Source organism: Schistocerca serialis, chromosome 5, assembly GCF_023864345.2.
Source record: "Schistocerca serialis cubense isolate TAMUIC-IGC-003099 chromosome 5, iqSchSeri2.2, whole genome shotgun sequence".
Classification (NCBI taxonomy): domain Eukaryota; kingdom Metazoa; phylum Arthropoda; class Insecta; order Orthoptera; family Acrididae; genus Schistocerca; species Schistocerca serialis.
In genome coordinates, this window is record NC_064642.1 from 331,250,427 (window position 1) to 331,269,834 (window position 19,408).

The 19,408-nt window shown below is 40.9% G+C and overlaps 1 protein-coding gene across 1 annotated transcript in view; it reads right to left on the minus strand.

Moving 5' to 3' along the window:
• LOC126481926 (tropomodulin-like) overlaps positions 1-16,938 on the minus strand; it is a 31,450-nt gene extending 14,512 nt beyond the window's left edge. Inside the window, exon 1 of the mRNA XM_050105886.1 lies at positions 16,822-16,938. Within this exon, the coding sequence (XP_049961843.1) occupies positions 16,822-16,938 (117 nt within the window). The remainder of the gene's footprint in view (positions 1-16,821) is intronic.
• Positions 16,939-19,408: the final 2,470 nt, after the last annotated feature.

The window sequence follows — 19,408 nt, forward strand, 5'->3', positions numbered from 1 at the left end:
GTTTTCTAGCAGTGTATGAAATATCTGACAGGTAATAAAGAAGGTTCTAAATCCAACCTAAAATCATTTCTTCTGGGCAACCCCTTCTATTCCACGGACAAATTTTATTTATAAAATGGTAGTGCAGTCCCCGTGCTACCGCAGGTCAAAGAGCTACGGCCTCCATCGTCGTACAAAATGATGATGCACCACCACATTGGGTGTGCTGAATGACATATTTACTGAGAGGTGAATGGTCAGTGACAGTCTCATCGCATAGTTCTGCGCTTTCCCGAAATCTCACCATTAGACGTCTTTTGTGAGGTTGCGTCAAGGATCACGTGTGCATAACATCAGTCAGCGGCACTGATACCCTTCTTGCACGAATCAGAGAAGCAATTAGAACTATCGATGCGACAATAGTAATCCATACATGAGCAGAACTCGAATATCGCCTTGTTGTTCTACACTGAAGAGTCAAAGATACTGGTACACCTGCCTAATGTCGTGTAGGGCCTCGCAAGCACGCAGAAGTGCCGCAGTACGACGTGGCATGGACTCGACTAATGTCTGAAGTAGCGCTGGAGGGAACTGATACCATGAATCCTGCAGAGCTGTCCATAAATCCGTAAGAATACGAGGAGATGGAGATCTCTTCAGAACAGCACGTTGCGAGGCACCCAGATATGTTCAATAATGTTCACGTCTGGGGAGCATCGTGGCCAGCGGAAGTCTTTAAACGCAGAAGAGTGTTCCTGGAGCCACTTGTAAGTAGGCTGTTTAGGGTTTTTTATTGGTAACGCCACGTAGAGCTCTGTATGAAAATCACTGGCTGTGCCATGTGCAGTCTGTGACTAGTTTGCATTGTTGTCCGCCATTGTAGTGTTGGGCAGCGGCAGCTGGATGTGAACAGTGCGTAGCGTTGCGCAGTTGGAGGTGAGCCGCCAGCAGTGGTGGATGTGGGGAGAGAGATGGCGGAGTTTTCAAATTTGTAAGACTGGATGGCATGAACTGCTATGTATATTATGATTTTTCAACACTATTAAGGTAAATACATTGTTTGTTCTCTATTAAAATCTTTCATTTCCTAACTATGCCTATCAGTAGTTAGTGCCTCCCGTAGTTTGAATCTTTTATTTAGCTGGCAGTAGTGGCGCTTGCTGTATTGCAGTAGTTCGAGTAACGAAGATTTTTGTGAGGTAAGTGATTTGTGAAAGTATAGGTTAATGTTAGTCAGGGCCATTCTTTTGTAGGGATTTTTGAAAGTCAGATTGCGTTGCGCTAAAAATATTGTGTGTCAGTTCAAACACAGTCATGCATAATTTTTCTAAGGGGACGTTTCATATGTCGACCCTTAGCCGAGGATACCTCACTGGAATCTTCTGATTTTTTTCTTGTAGTTTGTGTAATGAGTGTAGATTTTGTTTATTGCTAGCACGTAATTGTAGAGAGAATCTTCTTTGTAGTTGCAGTCTTTCATTCTTGTACAGTAAAACAGGTGTGGCACGCATTTAAATTTGCACCAAGTATTTCGCAGCTGCGCTTGCGATTAACTAGATATTATTTTCAGTACTATGTTAATGTGTTCTCTTATTTTTGCTCTTCAAATTGTGTTTTTCTGTGTTGCCATGTGAAATACTGTGACAATAACGGCGTGTGAAAATCGTAATACTAGGCTCCAAAGTAAATTGAGAAATGACAGTGAAGACGAAAGCAGTGTGTTAGCGCCACCGTGTAATGAATTAACTAATATTGAAAGTAGTAATCTGGTAACCGTGCATAGGGAAATGGAGCGGGCGTCAAATAATGGTGTAGGCAGTGAAACAGGTAGTGAACAGGGAAGCATTATCGATCGATCGGTCGGCAACAGCTCGCCTCAGAAATCGGGAATGACAGAACACAACATTGCAAATACTGTACACTCAGATTTTGGGTTCTCACCGTTTTCTCAAATGTGAATGTTGCCGGTGCAAATTCACTGCCGAAAAGCACTGAGGAACATGTTTCAGACACCAGTGCATTGTTATTACAATTAATGCAACAAAGGGGACAAAAGCTTCAAAAGTTAGACACAATGGAACAAAATCAGAGACAAACACAGCAAAATCTTCAAAAGATAGACACAATGGAACAAAATCTTCAAAACTTAGACACAGTGGAACAAAATCTTCAAAAGTTAGACACAATGGAACAACACCAGAGACAAACACATCAACAGTTAGACACAATGGAACAAAATCTTCGGAAGTTAGACACCAGACTTGAACAAACACGTGAAGATTTAACTACTGAGTTACATAACATTGAATCGAAATATCAAAAAGTCTGTAATGACGTAAAAACACAAATTTGTGAGCATTTCCGACGTATTTTTTCGCGTCATGAAAATGCATTACAGAATCACGTAGCAGCCGTAAAAGAACTGCAAACTATTGTTCATGAAAATCCCGCCACCTTGCAAGCTAAAATTGACTCAGTTGCATCTACTGATTCGGTTACGCAACTTGCAAAAACTCAGGAAAACTTAAAGCACACAGTAGATACGATTTCAACACAAATGGACACTCTGAAACTTGGTTCAGAAAAACACACAGAGGAAATAATTTCACTAACGGATAAAGTAGCCGAACTTTCAGATCTGTTCACTAACTTATCTACAGAGGTAGATGATGATCTGAATGACACAAGACCTGTAGCCATCACTGACACAGAAGAGTATGAACAAATTAAGAAATTCAAACAAAATTCGAATCAAATTAATACGCAACACAAAAGAGAAATCCGGGAAGTACAAGATCAGTTGGCACAAGTAATACAAGAATTACATATTTCAGAGGACACTCGCGCTCCAACACGGGAAGAGGGACTTAGAAATTCGAAAAAGCCACAAAATAATAACACAGGGCATTTCGTAAATTATGAAAGAAATTGGCAAGGTGCACCGAATTTTGAGATGGAACCGCCGACACGACGTAACAATGACCGATATGCTACTCGCCGACACGATGATTTTGACTATAAAACATTTAAGGATTCTGACAACGACATTCATCCACAAGCATGGCTCCATCAATTCTCTCACTGTTTTCCTCCCAACTGGTCAGTGGAGGACAGGTTAGAATTTATGTGTGGCTACTTGGAGAATGAACCAGCTGTAAGAATGCGATCGGTCATTCACGATTGTCACAGTGAAGGAGAATTTTATCATATCTTCCTCTCAGCGTATTGGTCTCAAGCTACACAAGACCGAGTAAAACATAGCATCATAATGATGAAACGTTTCGAACAATCTGAATTTTCCAGTCTTATGAAATATTTTGAAGACATGTTGCATAAGAATCAGTATCTTTCAAACCCATAAAGCCCCTCAGAACTCATCCGCATTTGCTTAATCAAATTACCTGAACATTTACGACATATTATTTTGGCAGGACGTTGCAAAGACGACATTGAAGCATTTCAGGGACTGTGACAAGAACTGGAAATTGACACTGACAATCGCGGAACGCGAAAACAGGAACACAACAATTACAGGTCACATCCGTCGCAATTCCGCGATGAAAGAAATAATAACTGGACACGACAAGGCTATTCTCACAACACAAATCGTGACCAAAACAGACACCACCCGTATGACAACCGTTGGCAGAATAGTAATAATTACAGGGAAAGATCACCTTTCCGCGGTAGTGACTATCACAGAGACAATCAGAGGAACAGACAATATGAGAACCAATATAATTATTATCAAGGGAGACAGAATAACTTTAGATGCAACGGTCCAGCGCGCAGTTACGATTCAGGGAGAAATTCTCCACCACGTGACCGACAAGAAAGAAACTATGGAATCTACCGACATGACGACAGACGATATGATCATAACGACAGACCTGAATTGCATCAGAACTGGCGGGATTCAAACAGAGCAGGGCCCCCTCGACAAGGTGAATTTGTAGAGCTTAGGTCTCCAAATCCCAATAACTACGCACGCCAACAAAGACACAATAGGCAATGACTCATACCGCTGGCAGCCACAAAACGTACTTATGAAACTGACGATGCAGCTGCCGTAGCTAGTAATTACGTAAAAATGGAAGATATTATGGACATCTTACTCCAGGAACACGACGTAAAACATAACAACATTGCATATCCTGTGATTCACATTACAGTAAATGACGTAAAATTTACGGCAGTACTTGACTCTGGCAGTCCCATTTCAGTAATTAGTGAAACAGCTTTTAGCAAATGCAACAAATCGAACGATTGCCCCACACTTCCGTTACGTAAGATTAAATTACAAGTGCAATCATTGGAAAAAATGTAGATGTACGCCAACAAACCAACTTAGAATTCTTTTATCAAAGCCACAACTTCTCTATGAACTTTCTTATTGTTCCATTATTGTCGACGGAAATTATATTGGGAGTACACTTTTTGAATGAATACAAAGCAATCTTAAACTTTCACGATGCTGAAATAAGTTTAGAGAAAGAAGGTAAGTCAATAGCTTTGAAGTTTGAAGATTGGCTCTCAAACCATGACGAGGAAATTAATCAGCTTTACCTTCTGTTAGACAACAGTTCGGAATTTTCTACGGAACTCGACACTAACAATCACTCTGCAAGTACTGACAGGGATGATATCGACGACATATTTGATACTAATGAGTTAATTCAGAATAAAATTCAAACAATTGAGAATTGTAATGACACTGATAGGGAGGACCTTTTTGAGATTTTACAAGCACATTTCTCAGTTTTTACTCACAAAACAGGAACAATCAAGGTATTTCAATACCAATTTCGTGTTTGTGAGCATACTAAATTTTATGTTAGACCATACGTAATTCCAGCACACTATAGGGACCGTGTTAGAACAGAAATACAATCTATGCTTGACGAGGGCATTACTGAGCCTGCAGTAAGCTCATACAACAATCCATTACATGTTGTTGAGAAGAAAAATGGATCGATCAGGCTTGCCTTAGATTCGAGACAAATCAATACTATCATTATTCCTGAAACAGACAGGCCGCAAACGATGGAAGAACTTCTTCAAAATTTTAATGGTGTAAAAGTGTTGTCTTCTATTGATCTCAGATCCAGCTTTTATCAGATCGAACTTCATCCAGAATGTAGAAAATACACAGCTTTCTTTTGTTTTGGAGCTTGTTATCAGTTTCGGAAACTTCCTTTTGGTTTGAACATTTCTTCGGCAGCATTCATTCGCGGACTAAATTCCATATTACCTGAGTTCTTAAAACGTCGCATCACCTTATATGTGGACGATATTCTGATAGCAGAAGCCTCATGGGAACAACACAATCGCATCCTCAACAGCGTGTTACATATTTTTGCAGAATCTGGAATTACTGTTAACTTGGAAAAGTCTGAATTCGGTAGGACAAAGGTGAGGTTTTTGGGACATGTTATTTCTTCTGAAGGCATTCAGCCGGATCCTGAATAGTTAGAAGCAATCAGAGCCATTCCAGTTCCATCCACAAAAAAACAAGTCCGCAGTTTTCTCGGTCTCGTAAATTTTTACCGTCGTTTTCTGAATATGCAAATTCTTGTTACACCAAAACTTTGTTCTCTCACTGTAAAAAATACTATTTGGAGCTGGGACGAACAAGCACAGTTGGAATTCAATTCTTTGAAAGAATCGCTACTTAACGCGCCAATACTAGCTAATCCAGATCCGTCACAAGATTTCTGCCTTAGCACGGATTATTCTAAAGTCGGTCTTGGTGCCCATTTATTTCAAGAAGCCATAGAAAATGACACTACTGTTCAGAAAACCATTGCTTTTGCTAGCCGAGTACCAACAAAATCTGAAAAAAATTATTCCGTTACTGAATTAGAAGCTTTAGCTATCGTTTGGGCATTTAATAAATTCCGTTTCTTTCTTTCTGGCAAGCACGTAAAAGTATACAGTGATCATCGTGCATTACAATTTCTTATGTCTTCAAAATTAAATCATGACAGGTTAAAACGTTGGGCATTGTTTCTGCAAGAATTCCACTTCACAATAGTCTACATTCCCGGCAAGGAGAACATTGTTGCGGACACACTGTCACGCGCACCAGCTGGGCTTGAGAAAAGTAACACAGAAGGCAACCTCGAGAAAAATTTCAGTATTCTTTATATTCAGAAAGTCGCCTTTGAAAACTTCATCACCACATCTTTAAAGGACATTGCTCATGAACAAGATAAAGATCCGATTTTGAAAGACATCAAAAGCAGATGGCATGAAAAGACACACACACAGATTCAGCATTATTATCTGGTTAGAAACAACATACTGTTCAAACGCTGCACTGTTGATGACAAGGTATGGGTACTTTGCATTCCTGACGATTTTGTTAATAAGCTCATTTGGTACATTCATTTCAGCTATGCACATTTTAGCCCACGAAAATGTTATCATATTCTTCGAACGACTTGTTATTTTAACAATATGGAAAAGAGAATTCGAAGAGTCTTGTTTATTTGTAAACTTTGTCAAAAGGCGAAACCATCTACTATCTCCCATCGTGTTCCGCTGTTTCCTATCATTCCTTCTAAATTAAAAGAATTTGCTGCTGTTGATCTCTTGGGACCGCTTATCACAACATCTAATGGATTTTCGTACGTTCTAGTCGCTGTTGAACTTACTTCAAAATTTGTTTCTTTCACTCCGTTACGTAAAGCCACTGGACGGTCTGTATCCAACGCCTTTGTTAAAAATTTCTTACGTGAAGTTGGACACGTTAGTAAAGTCATTTCAGATAACGGACCGCGATTCAGATCTGCTGTTTGGTCACGCATGCTTCGGAATCATAAAATCAAACCTGTTTTTATTTCATTGTACCCACCACATTGTAACCCCTCCGAACGGATTATGAAAGAAATCAATAAGCTTTGCAGACTTTATTGTCACAGAAAGCATCAGCATTGGGACAGATATTTACACTTATTTCAAAACGTGCTGAATGAAATGCCTCATAACTCCACTGCTTTACCACCTACTCTTGTACTGAAAAATGAAGAACCACCGAACAGAATCAGAGAGCTTGTACCTTTCCCGAATACACGTAAACTTCGACACAAAGACATAATTGATTTGGCTATTAAAAATATAAAATCTGCAGCAGACAAAAGGAGAAAACTAAATGGTAAAGAAAATGCAAAGAAATTATACATTGGTCAGAAAGTTCTAATTAAAGCTCATTCATTGTCATATAAGAAGAAACGCTTGAGTAACAAATTCTTTCTAGTTTACAATGGACCTTACAGAATCCAACGTATACCACATGATAATTGCGTTGAACTTGAAACTCTGCGTACTAGGAAGAGTAAAGGTTTACACCACATTTCACATGTAAAACCGTTTATTGAAAGACAATCTGCTTTTTAACTTTGTCTTTGCCATATAACTTTTCACTTTACATTGCTAGTATGCTTTGTCAGACTTAGAATCTGTTAACATACAACAATGTTTGAAGTTAAATATCCAGTCAAGAACCAAGAGAACTTATTTAAACAGAAATTACCAATGCATTGTTATTGTGAACAGACGACACAGTGTTATTGTGTGTGTACATTCTTGCTTGTTAGTTGCACGATTACGTAATGACATACTTAGAACATTTATCAGTACTGCTAATGAGATTTTAATGCAACATTTTGGTTTACTTGAAAATACATTCTGGATTTAAAGTACTTTCTGTGAGATACCAGATGACACAGTGGTTAGTTTATGTGACAGCTACACGATTTTATCACGACGCTACTAATGAGTGACAATTTACAATGTTGCTTTTGCGCTGTATCTCTTTTATATCTGCGCAGTTTTTCTGTATTATTCTGGAAAGTAAAACATGTTTTAGTAGTAACTTTTGTGGTATAGCTACAATGAGACAGCCTTTTTCATAGCACAACAATACGTTACATTATAGTACTTTCTTGATCACAGTTAGGTACATAATAACTACCGTATTTATACGCAAAGCATTTCACTTTCATTTATGATGAGGTAAGTACATTGACTTCAGCAGAACTTTGCTTACGGAGGACAATAATTACGACAGTTCCACAGAATTATCTTACTGCAAGACGCACATTTAGCGCTACAGGACACACATTTGAGTGATTAATTTTGTACTTAAACCATTTATTTTTCAAGATTTCTGTATTACAAAGGAAGTTTTCTGTAATACATTTCATTCCATTGCTGTAATCTGTAACACCCAAGGGTATAATTACATTAATCCTCAGGGGGGTACACGCTTACTTTGTGTACCATGTGTTTGGCAAGCACAAGGAGCCCTAGCTAATATGGTATTAGCTTATACAACTTTACACATCGGTACCATATTTCTGTAACAGAATTACACAGTTATGTGATTATTTAACAGAGAAATAAACATTTTTTTTACTATGTCAGTGACAGATGTTTATGCAATTACACAGTTGGATAACTTCACACTTATGAAATTTATTTTGTTAGTACTTTGTGAACTCTTCATATTTTTTCAGAACCGTTGTGATACTATGAGAGCTTAGAATGATGTATTTGGTAAGGGATCATGATTTTTGAAGTATGTTTGAGGTAGATGACTTTATTGAAGGTCTTGAAATTATTGAAAGAAGCTTCGACGATTCTGAGATGTGATTGATTTGTTATGATGTTATTATAGCGATGACGATGTGTATTATGCTGTTGAGGTACGTTTACGATCAGTAAGCTGAGAATCGTACTTTAAAGAGTTATGGAATGTGTGTACATACGTGAATGTATCACAATGCCGTGGAAAATTTTTTGGACTCTGTTATATTGATAGGATTTTGTTTCTACACATTTGTAACGCAAATTCTCGACCTGTGAAATTTTTATATGAGACTGTTACTGCTGTCGTAAATATTTCGGTAAGAACGTTAAGTGACCACCTTCACGTAATGCGTCGTGGGCACCCAACTGCGCGACAATCGCCTGGAAAAAAGCCTTAGTGTGTGCCTTCCAGAGGCACAGGTGGAGAAAAAAAAAGAGAGCCCATTATCCTCGCTATTGACATTTCTTTGTAGAAAGCATCGCAAATACGACACGCTCAAACTTGAAAAAATATGATTACACTGTGGAGCTCTTAATTTATGATATTTATTAAAATGCCTAATGAAATGATGAGAAACATTTTACATCTATTGTATTTCTAGTTGAGAGATTGCTCATTTTGTTTAATATCTGGTTTCCAGCTGTGTTACAGCATTGGTTTTATAAAATAAAATTAAATGCATTTGCTAATGTGAACATTTTCTGTCAACAGATCTATTAAATAATTACTATATGATCCACACTCTTCGAAAAAGGAGCTCTTGGAATGGAAAGAACAATAAGCAGGGACTAATAACAGTAACTACATATATAATTTTCTTTTCAAGTACTTGGTAATTTTTTGTAGAATTAGTTTTGTGGTGCACCACTTTAATGACATAGATATTATGATGTGAACAGACATTTCCCTTATCTGCATTGTTGTCTTTAGTGTACTATTTTTTGTGCTTGAGCTTTGTCATGTTTAGGTATAAGTTATTGCATTTGCTGTTAAGCCAGTTTTACTACTGATTTATTACATTGTTTGCTGCACATCGCCTTATATTAGTTGTAATATTGCAATTGCTCTGCTATTTTATTTTAGTGCTGCTTGCTTTGCCAATTTGAATTTTTTTTTCATTGCTGTTTGTATTAATTGTTTTGTGCGGCTGCATTGCCTCGTCCCTTAGTATATATATCTGAGCTCAGTAGATTTAAGTTAGCTAAAATGGGGTAGGCTATATAAGAGAATGAGTTGTGATGAATTGGAAGAAATGCGTTAAGAAGCTATAAGAAAATGGTTGGCCAAAAATGTATTTTGAAAGAAGATATGAACCAAAAAAGTAGGGTGTAGGGACAACAGGTTTAGGTACGATTTTCTTGGAAATAAATGATGAGGTAAGATAATGGAAAATAAATAATGAGGTAAGAAATGTGTGAACATATAAATACAGAAAGCATGCTTGGATAGAATTTATTTGGTGGAAACAAATGTTGAAATACGAGGAAAGATATATGGAATGATGTTATGGGGTTGACTGCAGTACCAAATGTCACACTGAAAACAAACCCTGTCCAGTATTTTTGTGTTATTACACTATGTGAATTTGTGTCTTTCCTGTCTTAATGTGTTTAGCTAATAAGAGTTATGTTGCAGAATTTTTCTGATAATATGTTATTTTCTTTGTAAAGATGTTTAGACATTATTTATTCTGTTCTGTTTTAATGCTCATGTGTGAAGTTGATGTTTCGAAAGTTATTCTGATCTTGTATGTATGTACTCATGTCATAATTCCTGTAACACTGATGTATATGTTATTTCGATTCTTTTGTAAAGCCTGTACTACAAATGTTATCTGTATTGTTATGTTCTTTAATGATGTACTTTGTACCTTTGTAACTGTATTCTTATGTTATAAAATTGTAATTGACACCAGTTCATCATATTATTAACTTGTAAGTTCCATTTCACTGCACACGTCTCTGTTGGTCATAGTACATGGACAATATGTGAGAAGTAGGGACTGTTAGTGTTTGCACGTGTGTTAATAATTCAGCAAGGGACTGGATAACAGCATTGCTGGTTCTAAGGACAAATCCAAAAACTTTGTGAGTGCACAAGTGGTGGTTATGGACTTGGTATATTATCCGCAAGACTCTTCAATGGTGATTGTGCACCTGCACAGTCACAACAGATGGCTGCTGGCCATCTCTACAAGGACTACAGTGGGTCTGCATCTTTTATGGCCCACCAATACCATTATCTCTACAAGGACTGCAGTGGGTCTGCACCTCTGGTGGCACACCAGTACCGTAATCTCTACCAGGACTACAGTGGGTGTGTTCTGTGATGACCTACCTACCAATATTCTTCAACACTTCGACTGACTCTGCTGTGGTTTTGCTCTGTTGTGGCCCATTACCTGTCTGCATGTCGAGAGTTAGCACTGTCTTTCCGTTGGAAGGACAACACTACTTCTTCAAGACTGCATGGAAATCCACTACTTCCGTGTACGTTTTCTTTTACTGCTCAGCCTTTGAGAAAAACACTGCAATTTTACTGTGATGAATGATCGGGACTGTCTTTATGGACTGTGAGAAAATTTTAGCTGTTGACCAACATTGTATCAATAAGTGTGTGCATTTGATATCTTTGTTATTGTAACCATGAAAATTTTTTTCAAATCTGTATTGGCCACTGCCCAAAACAATTTGTAAAATTTTTTGTGGGGAGCATGAGGGCTATGTAAGTAGGCTGTTTAGGTTTTTTTATTGGTAACGCCACGTAGCGCTCTGTATGAAAATCAATGGCTGTGCTGTGTGCAGTCTGTGGCTAGTTTGCATTGTTGTCTGCCATTGTAGTGTTGGGCAGCGTCAGCTGAATGTGAACAGTGCGTAGCGTTGCGCAGTTGGAGGTGAGCCGCCAGCAGTGGTGGATGTGGGGAGAGAAATGGCGGAGTTTTGAAATTTGTAAGACTGGATCTCATGAACTGCTATGTATATTATGATTTTTCAACACTATTAAGGTAAATACATTGTTTGTTCTCTATTAAAATTTTTCGTTTGCTAACTATGCCTATCAGTAGTAAGTGCCTTCCGTAGTTTGAATCTTTTATTTAGCTGGCAGTAGTGACGGTCGCTCTATTGCAGTAGTTCGAGTAACGAAGATTTTTGTGAGGTAAGTGATTTGTGAAAGGTATAGGTTAATGTTAGTCAGGGCCATTCTTTTGTAGGGATTTTTGAAAGTCAGATTGCGTGGCGCTAAAAATATTGTGTGTCAGTTTAAACACAGTCATGTACAATGTTTCAAAAGGGGACGTTTCACACTCTGTAGCGATTCTGGAAGTGTGGGGTGTCGTATTGTCCTTCTAGGATCGTCCAAGTTTGTTGAAATGCACAAAGGACATGAATCAATGCAGGCGATTAGACAGGATGCTTACGTATCTTTCACCTGTCTGAGTAGTATCTAGACTATCAGGGTCCCATATCACTCCAAATGCATATGCCCCACACCTTTACAGAGACTCCACAGCTTGAAAAGTTACGTGCTGACATGCAGGGTCCGTGGATTCATGAGGTTGCCTCCATACAAGTACGTACAGGCAACATGTTTCCAATCATACTTTTTCTCCACCCTACATATATATATATATATGGGTGTCTCATTTACCTTGACCACCCTAAATAATTGATTTTCCAGATGCAAATTACAAAATGTTCCTAGCAAATGTTCTTTAGCCGTCAGGGGGACATCAATCAGCACGATTGCCTTCGTTGTAGCTTTGTTTTTTACAAAGATATGAACAGCGGTATGACTCTTTTAAATGGCATCCTGTATTTTTTATTCGGTAATTCATTTCGTTTCCTAAAGACCTATTCAAAAATGTATCACAGTGTATGATTCACTGAAACACGACGTTATTAATTATATAACACAACACTGACTTTGAGCCTGGGAGCACAAACTCGTCCACTTGCTGGAGAGAGAGGAGTGGTCTGCAAGAGTGCCTTCCGTTCATCGTTGAGGATTGCAGACGAGACCTTGCTAAAGTCTGTGATATGGATGTGCGCTGCCAACTTTGAAGAGACACTGCAATCTCTGGATGATACCAAAATCCCCATACCAGTGTTTCTTAATTTTTATGCCACTACTAACTGTGTCATCGTAACAGGAAAGGAAAGGAACTAATGATATCAACTTCAATGGGACTATGCGGAATCAGCGGCGACGAGTGATAATATTTGCCAGACTGGGACTCGAACCCAGGAATCTCCTGCTTACTATGCAGTTGCATTACCCACTACGCCACCTGGACACAGTGCTCATCGCAAATGCGTAGATCGTCTCAGCATGCTCTCCAGCTGACCCACACTCCCACCTAGAGACACATATCTGCAGTCCCCTTCCATGACCTCCCATGCTCGCTAGTTATAGAGTCCTACTCGAGGTCCAATGTAAACGTGCATCCACAATGAAGCTTGAAGATTCCTTGCCCATCGAGAAGAGTCATTATAATAATGTGTGGTCCTGGTTCTTTCATGCATGTCTGAAATAACAGACACCACACATTCATGCGAGTAGCCCAGATGCAAAAGCCGCTAACTGCATGATACGCGAAACTGAGATAATTGCGAAAACTCGTCTCATCCAAACTATAAAAGTTGAAGACTTCATTTCTTTACTGAAAATAAGTAAAAAAAATTAATTAATCGGTATTAATGGCTGAAGTCTGCGATTATGTTTTATACGATTAAATTTTAAGTGAAATATTGAATTAGGGGTTTTTGCACGGGATAGTTATCGGTTACTGCATACGTATGGATCCAATTACGAAACAAACTTCCTGTTTCAAAATCTGCTATGACAGAAAGGTGAAATTTAATTATTGCGAATATAAACAGAATACGTTTTATTTCAAACAGAAGTTCTACAAAATTGACATATAAAAGTACGTAGGTGACGTTATTTAACCAGAAAAACTTACTTACTTAACGTCAAAAAGAGAACAAATACGAATGTTCAACGCCAGGTTTTTTTTTTTTTTAAAAAACACGTCATCGCGTTTTTGACAACACAAAATATTGTAGAAAATAAAATAAGCTCCAAATTCCATATTGCATCCTAATAAAAACAGCGACAAAAAATTGTAGAAAATGAAATTAGCTGAAAACCGTTTGTAAGTGACATCGACCTCAACACTGCCCATCAACTCAAAATCTCTTCCGGCTTCTTCTGATGGTTGGCAGCGGCAGGAGAAGCTTTAGGAGTGCCTTCCTGCTCCTCTAACACCTCAGTGTAGAATTTGAGTTTGTCGCCGTCGCCCAGTCTTCACAAAAGTGGACCTGCCAAAGGTTTTAAACGTCTCCGAGTTTGGCTTCTGAAAGTTCTACACTGCCTGTGATTGGTGTTGGGCCGTTTCCATTGCTGAAATTTTTTCCCTTCTTCAGGATGCTCTTCCCCTCTCCAGCTTCAGAGGTGCAGAAGGGCTCTCAATGAACTAGAGAAAGCTTCTTGTTTTTGCTTTTCGTAAAGACATTTGGCATTTTGAGTATGGAAATGCCATTTACCAGGAACTGTCACTAACCCGTCCATGTATGTCATAAGAATTAGCCTCAACACAGTTTCCATTGCATAACATTGGGTTAATAATAATTTTCATGTTCTTACTTTTTTGTTTTGGAAACATTTCCATTGATCAGGACGCTTCCTAGAAGGGACCGTTGCGCTCGGTCTCGTTCTGGTCATTTACAACCACAACGATGGGTTCTATTTCTTACTTCATACTATTTCAATTACTCCCACTGCATTTGTACCACATTCTGCATTTAAACCACCCACAAAACCACTTTTTTCTTCTAACACTCCCGCAAATACGTCAACAGACATCCTGCTGATGAGCTGGACTGTGCTCATCGACGCATATTTCGACATTGCATCGGCAGCAAGAGCTTGATTGCTGATTACGCGTTTGCTAAAGCGCATCCAACCTTAATCGGAAAAACCGAAAGGTAGCTTTAAATTGATAAGTCTGATGTCAGTTGGCGTGCTTTGCATCCGGAAATGGTGCGCTGACCGCCATGCTTGTTAAAGCTGGCGGATTTTGCAAACGTTGGACATTTAGCGGGCTTTGCACCCGAAGACAACGTGCTGTGAGCGATTTTGTAACCAAACACGATTTTCTATACCCAGTTTCAAAGGTTTAATCCCTAAGAATGCAGGTGTTGACAGATGTGAAAATTACCGAACTATCAGTTTAATAAGCCACGGCTGCAAAATACTAGCAAGAATTCTTTACAGACGAATGGAAAAACTGGTAGATGACGACCTCGGGGAAGATCAGTTTGGATTCCGTAAAAATGTTGGAACACGTGAGGCAATACTGACCCTACGACTTATCTTAGAAGATAGATTAAGGAAAGGCAAACCTGCGTTTCTAGCATTTGTAGACTTATAGGAGGCTTTTAACAAAGTACTCTCTTTCAAATTCTGAAGGTGACAGGGGTAAAATACAGGGAGCGAAAGGCTATTTACAATTTGTACAGAAACCAGATGCCAGTTATAAGAGTCGAGGGGTATGAAAGAGAAGGGTGTGAGACGGGGTTGTAGCCTATCCCCGATGCTATTCAATCTGTATATTGAGCAAGCAATAAAGGAAACAAGAGAAAAGTTCGGAGTAGGTATTAAAATCCATGGAGAAGAAATGAAAACTTTGAGGTTCGCCGATGACATTGTAATTCTGTCAGAGGCAGCAAAGGACTTGGAAGAGCAGTTGAATGGAATGGACAGTGTCTTGAAAGGAGGATATGAGATGAACATCAACAAAAGCAAAACGAGGATAATGGAATGTAGCCGAATTAAGTCGGGTGATGCTGAGGGAATTAGATTAGGAAATGAGACACTTAAAGTAGTAAAGGAGTTTTGCTATTTGGGGAGCAAAATGATGATGGTCGAAGTAGAGAGGATATAAAATGTAGACTGGCAGTGGCAAGGAAAGCGTTTCTGAAGAAGAGAAATTTGTTAACATCGAGTATAGATTCAAGTGTCAGGAAGTCGTTTCTGAAAGTATTTGTATGGAGTGTGGCCATGTATGAAAGTGAAACATGGACGATAAATAGTTCAGATAAGAAGAGAATAGAAGCTTTCGAAATGTTGTGATATAGAAGAACGCTGAAGATTGATGGGTAGATCACATAAGTAATGAGGATGTATTGAATAGAAGTGGGTTCAAAAACAGTGCTGGTGAATAAATAGTTTTCAAATGGTTCAAGTGGCTCTGAGCACTATGGGACTTGACTTATGAGGTCATCAGTCCCCTAGCACTTAGAACTCCTTAAACCTAACTAACCTAAGGACATCACACACATCCATACTCCAGGCAGGATTCGAACCTGCAACCGTGGCGGTCGCGCGGTTCCAGACTGTAGCGCATAGAACCGCTCGACCACCCCGGCCGGCAAATAGAATTGGGGAGAAGAGAAATTTGTGGCACAACTTGACAAGAAGAAGGGATCGGTTGTTAGGACATAGTCTGAGGTATCAGGGGATCTCCAGTTTAGTACTGGGGGGCAGGGTGGAGGGTAAAAATCGTAGAGGAAGACGAAGAGACGAATACACTAAACAGATTCAGAAGGATGTAGGTTGCAGTAGGTACTGGGAGACGAAGAAGCTTGCACAGGATAAAGTATCATGGAGAGCTGCATCAAACAAGTCTCTGGGCTGAAGACCACAACAACAACAACAACAACATAGCGAGTTTTGCAGCCTGAAACCTATTCCATCGCGTAGGAGCTGAAAAAATTTATACGGTAATGTGCTCAACTGAAAGTGAACAAAAACCGTATTTAGCTGCTTTTGCATCTGGTTTACTCATATAAATGTATGTTTTATGTGCGAGTTTTGTAATTTTAAGCGCAATAAATTCTTTTTTATCGAGTGGTAGATAATTATTTGCTTTTGAGAGGAGATCGTCCTCTGGGCGACCAGGTGGCACGAAAGTAGATTGCCGCGTTGCAGCAAACAATTGCCGGCAGAAGATAGTGTGTCTCCAGTGGGAGCGCTGCCAGGCTGGGCCGCGTCGCGCTGGCGCGCGCCGCTATCCGGCTGTCTGTCAGCAGCTGTGCCAGAGACGGCAGCCGCCAGAATCCGGCACAGAGCGAAGCGACAGCCGCGCCTGAAGGCTGTCTGAGCGGGGAGGCCGCTCCGGCACGGCGCGGCACACGTTCCCGTCATTCAGCGCGAGCACGCAGAGGGAATCCGTGATTCGGCGCGACATTCAGCGCGCGGGCGGGCACAGTTTCTGACAAACTGCTGACAAAGCCGGCGCGGGACATATTTTCCGCTTTCCCGGGGGCGCCCGTCACTCGCGCCCCGCCGCCGCCACCTCGCATCTGCCGCGAGACGTCTTCCAGACAGGCGGGTCGGGACTGCCTCCGCCTCCGCCTCCAGTTCGGCTCCCTCCGCCTCTTCCGCGCGCGCTGCGCCGCTGCTCCGGCGCAAAGTGCGGGAGCGACGTTAATTGTGTCGTAGTAAGGCGGCACGACGTGGCGTCGCGCGCTGCGGCGCCTCACTTGTTTTATTTAATAAGGCGGCCCGGCCACAAGTAGTCTGTGTTGCTCGCGACGGCAGACTCGGCGTGACGAGGCGCGGCGCTTCTAATTGGCGACACGCGGATCTAATTCGCGTCAGCCCGCAGCTATGCAGATGAGAAGGGACGCCAATTAATGGTGTCAGTCAGCCGGAAAGACTTGCCGCGCGCCGCCGAGGCAGCGGCAGCCGCGGAGGAGGACAGGCTGAGGTTGCGCCACTGTGTCTTGTCGGAATCTCGTGACACCTTACTCCTGTCCTTGTTTCTCCCTACACACCTGAGTCATTCAACCTAACCACCTTGTCCGTGTCCATGTTTCTTCCCACAAATATCTCTAACTCTTACAAGATTCAAAAAAGTTTTCCATCACCCCGGTTCCCAGACTCCTGAAGATAGACGTTGACTGTGGATCTTATACCACAGTCACAGTCCCTTTGACTGTTCAGAGATGTCACTAAACCCGATCAAAGATGTAAACAACCATGGATGAGCAGCGTCTATTAGACGGTGGGGGTCCGACAGCCAATGAGTTCCAGTCATTCCACCAGTGTTGCCTGTACTTCAACCATGCCTAGACGCTCAATTCCGCAGTTCCATCGCATCCGCATTGTTACTTTGTGCCAGGAAGGGCTCTCAACGAGGGAAGTGTCCAGGCGTCTCGGAGTGAACCAAAGCGATGTTGTTCGGACATGGGGGAAGATACAGAGAGACAAGAACTGTGGACGACATGCCCCATTCAGCCCGCCCAAGGGTTACTACTGCAGTGGATGACGGCTACCTACGGATTATGCCTCGGAGAAACACTAACAGCTACGTCACCATGTTGAATAATGCTATTCGTGCAGCCACAGGACGCGTTACCACTCCAACTATGCACAATAGGCTGCATGAAGCGCAACTTCACTCCCGACGTTCATGGCGAGGTCAATCTTTGCAACCACGATACCATGCAGCGCGGTACAGACGGGCCCAACAACATGCCGAATGCACCACTCAGGACTGGCATCACGTTCTCTTCACCGATGAGTGTCTCATATTCCTTCAATCAGACAATCTTTGGACACGTGTTTGGGGGCAACCTGGTCGCTCTGAACGCCTTGGCCACACTGTTCAGCGAGTGCAGCAAGGTGGAGGTTCCCTGCTGTTTTGGGGTGGCATTATGTGGGGCCGAAGTACGCCGCTGGTGGTCATAGAAGGCGCCATGACGGCTGTACGATACGTGAATGCCATCCTCCGAACGATAGCGCAACCATATCGGCAGCATATTGGTGAGGCATTCATCTTCATGGGTGACATCACGCACATCTTGTGAATGACTTCCTTCAGGATAACGACATCGCTCGACTAGAGTGGCCAGCATATTCTACAGACATGAACTCTATCGAACATGCCTGCCATAGATTGAAAAGGGTTGGACGACGTGACCCACCAACCACTCTGAGGTATCTACGCCGAATTGCCTTTGAGGAGTGGGACAATCTGGATCAACAGTGCCTTGATGAACTTGTGGATAGTATGCCACAACGAATACAGGCATGGATCAGTGCAAGAGGATGTGCTACTGGGTATTCGAGGTACCGGTGTGCACAGAAATCTGTACCACCACCTCTGAAGGTCTCGCTGTATGGTGCAACAACATGCGATGTGTTGTTTTCATGAGCAACAAAAATGAAGGAAATGATGTTTATGTTGATCTCTATTTCAATTTTCTGTACAGGTTCCGGAACTCTTGGAACCGAGGTGATTCAAAACTTTTTCCGATGCGTGTATATTACCCATTTTTCCGTAACGCTTACTTCCACTTTTCTCGGAGTTTCGAACATCTGGCACCATTTTATATTGTCGAACGCGTTTTCCAGGTCGACAGATACTACTAACATGTCTTGGCTTTTCTTCAGTATTGCTTCCACTAACAAGCACAAAGTCATGAATGCCTCTCTGATTGTCATGTAATAGATCCTCAGTTTTCTGTTTCATTCTGCTGTGTATTATTCTTGTCAAAAACTTGGGTGCATGACATGTCATGGTGGCTGTATGATAATTCCCGCACTTATCTGCCCTTGGTGTATTCGGAACTGTGTGCATGATATTTTTTTCCGAAAGTCTGATGGTATATCACCAGTCTCATGGATTCTACACTGCAACTTGAATAGTCGTTCGATTGCCACTTCTGTCACTGATTTGAGAATTTCCGATGAAATGTTGTCTATCACTTCTGCTTCATTTGATCTCAAGTCTTCCACAGCTCTTTTAAATTCTGTCTCGAAAACTGG